The sequence below is a fragment of the Austrofundulus limnaeus genome, unplaced genomic scaffold (genome assembly GCF_001266775.1).
Source record: "Austrofundulus limnaeus strain Quisiro unplaced genomic scaffold, Austrofundulus_limnaeus-1.0 Scaffold212, whole genome shotgun sequence".
Classification (NCBI taxonomy): domain Eukaryota; kingdom Metazoa; phylum Chordata; class Actinopteri; order Cyprinodontiformes; family Rivulidae; genus Austrofundulus; species Austrofundulus limnaeus.
The window spans coordinates 114,742-118,942 of NW_013952614.1; the positions used below are offsets into that span (position 1 = coordinate 114,742).

Here is a 4,201-nt window from a genome sequence, read left to right on the forward strand (position 1 = left end):
GAGAGGGAGGTCTGGGCCTCCCTTCTGAAGCTGCTGCCCCCGCGACCCGACCCCGGATAGGCGGAAGAAAATGGATGGATGGATGGATGGATAAAGACTGGAGCACCTTGAATGAAAGCTGCAGCCTTACATGTAGGCAAGTCCTTTTGTTGAGAAATAATCACGTCTCTTCAGCATTAATTAGGTAGTTTATTTTGAAGGTCTCTGAGCTCAAAGGTGCTGGTTACTTTCAAAGAGAATGTCAGTCAGTTCAAGGAAGAGATGAAAAACAGCTTTATTAGGTTTAAAACTCATGCAAACTGTTTTTGTGTTTAATGGTAACAATGGTCCACCATGTCTGTCATGTCAACCACTATAAGATGTATGATACTCTGTTACACAAAAAATCAGGTAGTAGTTGGATTTTGCAATAAAAGATAAAGGTTGTGGGCTAAACAGTGAAGCACACTGTGCAACAAGAGTTTGCATGTTGTCTTTTATGCATGTGTGGATTTTCTCAGTACACTTCCCCAAAACATTCATGTTAGGTTAACTTTAAATTGCACTTAGCGTGAGAGTAAATATGCTTCATGTCTGTGGGGTCTGTGATGGGACAGTGACCTGATGTATTGATTTTCAGAGACCAGTGGAGATAGAGATAAAGTTCAAACCTCCCAACTTATGAATCTCATCACAAAACTCAGAATATAAGATACCTGGTAATATTGCTTCACTTTAATATATTATATATTTTTAAATTGTCGTTTAGTAGAATCATTTATGACCAAAACTGGGGTTATACTGTTTGGCATTGCTTATAAAACTGCCTTTGTATCCTAAATAAATATTCAGAGCCCATTAGAACAATAAGAACTAACAAGCTGCTCAGGCTTCTGTCCTGAAAACCCTTTTGTTGTTTCACAGTACTGTCAAAGCACAGTCATTGTTTTCTCCAAGTCACCTTGTACCCATCCCCACTATTGCCAGTGTACACCACGGGACTGGACGAGTCCCACCCGGCAGACAACCAATGACTGATGGAAACCTGTGGGGCAGTTTCCCTCTTCAAGTCAGACTGAGCAAACTGTTTAGGGTCAGACAAATCTATCCCTCTGCTTTCCCTTTCTTTTTCTTTTTCACACACAAAAAATGCACACACACATTTCTGTAGCCATCCTTTTAAATATATCATCCTATCAGTTATGTAGAACCAAACCCAAGACCAACCTTGACCGTTATTGATTTCTGAATGCTGCTCCAGTCTAACCATCAATTTTTGTCTTAGTCCTAATCCAAAGCAAGACAGAAGAATTAAGGTTTTGCCTCATTAGCACCAGTTCCTATAATGACATCTGGTCCCGATGAGGTTGGTGATTATAGAAGAAAAAGTCCTAAAGAGGCAATAAAAACAAGAACACACTTCTACACAAAAATCAAGGCAGCGTCTCTGAACGGTCTTCATGCAGCATTGAGCTCGGCTGCAGATGCTCCTGTCCATGTGGCACACAAAAGGCAGACACATGGCCCACTCTTTGTTTCAAATCCCCCACCACTTACTGGCACACACGCTGCCGTCACGCCTGCACTTTGTCCAAGGTGACCTTTAACCCCAGATTCGAAAGAGGGTGGATGGATAGGAGACAAGACCAGAGGATGAAATGAGGCAGTTTTTCACAATCAAGTGTTGAAAGCCTCACTCTGCCATTTACACCGGAAATTGAATAAAGTTCAGCTAAGGTGAAGGTCAATTAAATTTGGTGCCCAAAGAGTATTTCTTATGTCAAGGCGGGGAATTTTTAATTTTTAAAATGGAACTGATCTACCTGATTTCTGCGGTGTGGCTCAAATGATCATTTACAACAAAACAAATCATAATCCAGACTGGATAGGAAACAGTTGATGTGTCTTAGTTTATTTTCATTGTTCAGTAGTAAAACTACAAAATCTTAAAGTGAAAGTTAAAATACATATTTTAATGTAAATATATATAGTTATAAAATATTGTAGGTGTAACTTAATACATCATTGCAACTAAGGTTTGTTTTTGTGTTGCACAAATTAAGCTTCCATGTTGATTAGATGGTTCCTGCAGTGGGGGTGGGGCTTATTTACACATTTACAGACTGCAGCAGATACTTGCTTTGTAGCACAAGTTTCATCGTAAAAGTATGAATTACTATTACCCATAAAATATTTCTGTACGAATGACTGTTTTTATAGTTGTAGTACAGTATGTTTAGCATTTCAATGGTTGATATGGAACTTGCGTTGCTTTGTGATTTACAACAGATCTTTTAAAATGTTTTTTACTTGAACATTCAAAATACTTTTAAAATAATTTCTCAAGATTAAATTGAACTTTTCTACATTTTTCTCCAAGTGAACAACAAAATGTATTTATCAGCTTAAAACTTGGATTTTGCATGGTGTGTCCCCTTTAAGACAGAAAACTACAATAACTAGACATGGGTTTTTACGATGTAAAAACAAGTGTGCATTGCCATGTAGCATGACTTTGCCTGCAGCAGTGGACTTGCAGAATGAGCTTTGACCAGGATCAAATATGTTTTCTAAACCAGCTTGTGCCTGTCACATCAGCAGGTGTTTGTAATTAAGGTAACTGTGTGACAATATGAAGTTTGAAGAGATTTTTGTTAAAGCTGCGTTAGCTGATCTCCCACATGAAAGCCCACAGTGCTCATCATGAGACTATAGGAGATGTGGCAGAGGACAATCCCAGGGATTGGATTGTATGTATACAGAAAAATTTACCTTGTCAATGCAATTATTGACACTTAAGTGCAATATATTACAGCAATAGGACAACATAAAGACAGTATTACAGTAAAACATCAAAATACAATCATATAAATATTGTAATCACTGAACTACTGAGTTTAAATATTATAAAACTATGGTGCAGTACCATATTGTGTAGATGCAGCAGGGGGCAGAATTGGACCAATACAAGGCTCTATTGACTGCCATTATAATTTATTAAACATCAATATTTCAAAAACTATATGTTTTACAGGCACCAAAAGGCATAGCCATCATTTGGCACAGGAGCTTTACAGATATAAATTACAATGGCAGCTCTAGGACAAAGTATGCAGGAGGAGAAGCATGGCAAAGTTGAGATGACTTGGATGGGAAACGAATCACAATAGTGTGCATTGCACACTGATTAACTGTGGACATTAGCGTTGACCTAAATTAGCCTTTTTTCTATAAGTACAACATTATAGACGTACATTATTTTATTTAACAAGTTATCAGGGCACTATACACTATATTGGATTAAATTACAGTAAAATCTTTGAACTGTATTATAAAATGTTTGAATCACAATTTAGTGCACTAAGCTGTGAATGAGTGGACAATTCAAACTTAGTCTTTAATATACAGATAATCTATGGGATAATGTCAAACAGCAGACACATCAGATATAAAGTGGTAAAAACTAAAAAACAAACAGCATAAACGGTAAGAAATTGCATTTGTTTGATTACTTCTTCGTGTTAAGAATGCTTTTTGGTAAAAAAAAATCTTATACCATTGGAAAGTCTATTTATTTCCACTACGGTGCCACATTTGTTGGAAAATGTACAGTATATTGAGCCCATAAAAAACTAAATCTTCTCCGCCATTGCTAGACAGCTAAGTCTGCTACAGATTTTTATTTACTGTTTTTTAGACAAGGTTAATTTTTTTTTTAAAGAAACAAGAAATATTTTCAATTCAACAATTTATTAATTTAACAAACAGGGGTGTTAGTAGCATGTGGAAGAACCATACACAGCCACACAGCTTCACTCCCAAATTCTGGATATAGCCTCTGATAAATCACCCTCTGTGTAGGGGAACGTTATTATCATGAAGACTAGAGTTCAGTCCAGACTGAGGAGATGAAAGATGTCATTTCCACTGGTCACAACTGCTGACAGCTGAGCGTCAGCAGGTACCAGAAATTCAAAACAAGAGTCAGTAGCAGAATAAGCTGCTCAACGATGGCAGAGAAGATTTGGCCTTGTTTTCATGAACACATTTTTCCAACAAATGTAGCACCATTTAAGGGATTAACAGGATTTCCAATAGTATACAGGTGCTGGTCATAAAATTAGAATATCATGAAAAAGTAGATTTATTTCAGTAATTTCATTTAAAAAGTGAAACTTGTATATTATATTCATACATTACATACAAACTCATATATTTCAAA

The 4,201-nt window shown here is 36.7% G+C and overlaps 1 protein-coding gene across 3 annotated transcripts in view; it reads left to right on the forward strand.

The window, feature by feature from the left end:
• The window catches only part of thsd7aa (thrombospondin, type I, domain containing 7Aa), a 176,621-nt gene that overhangs the window by 8,864 nt on the left and 163,556 nt on the right, over window positions 1-4,201 (forward strand). Inside the window, exon 1 of one of the 3 annotated variants that reach the window (XM_014019216.1) lies at window positions 69-136. The exons of the other annotated variants lie outside the window; for them this stretch is intronic. Coding sequence (XP_013874670.1) covers window positions 112-136 — 25 coding nt within the window. The 5' untranslated portion in view covers window positions 69-111. Of the gene's footprint in view, window positions 1-68; window positions 137-4,201 lie in introns of those variants that run through there. 3 annotated transcript variants of the gene reach the window in all.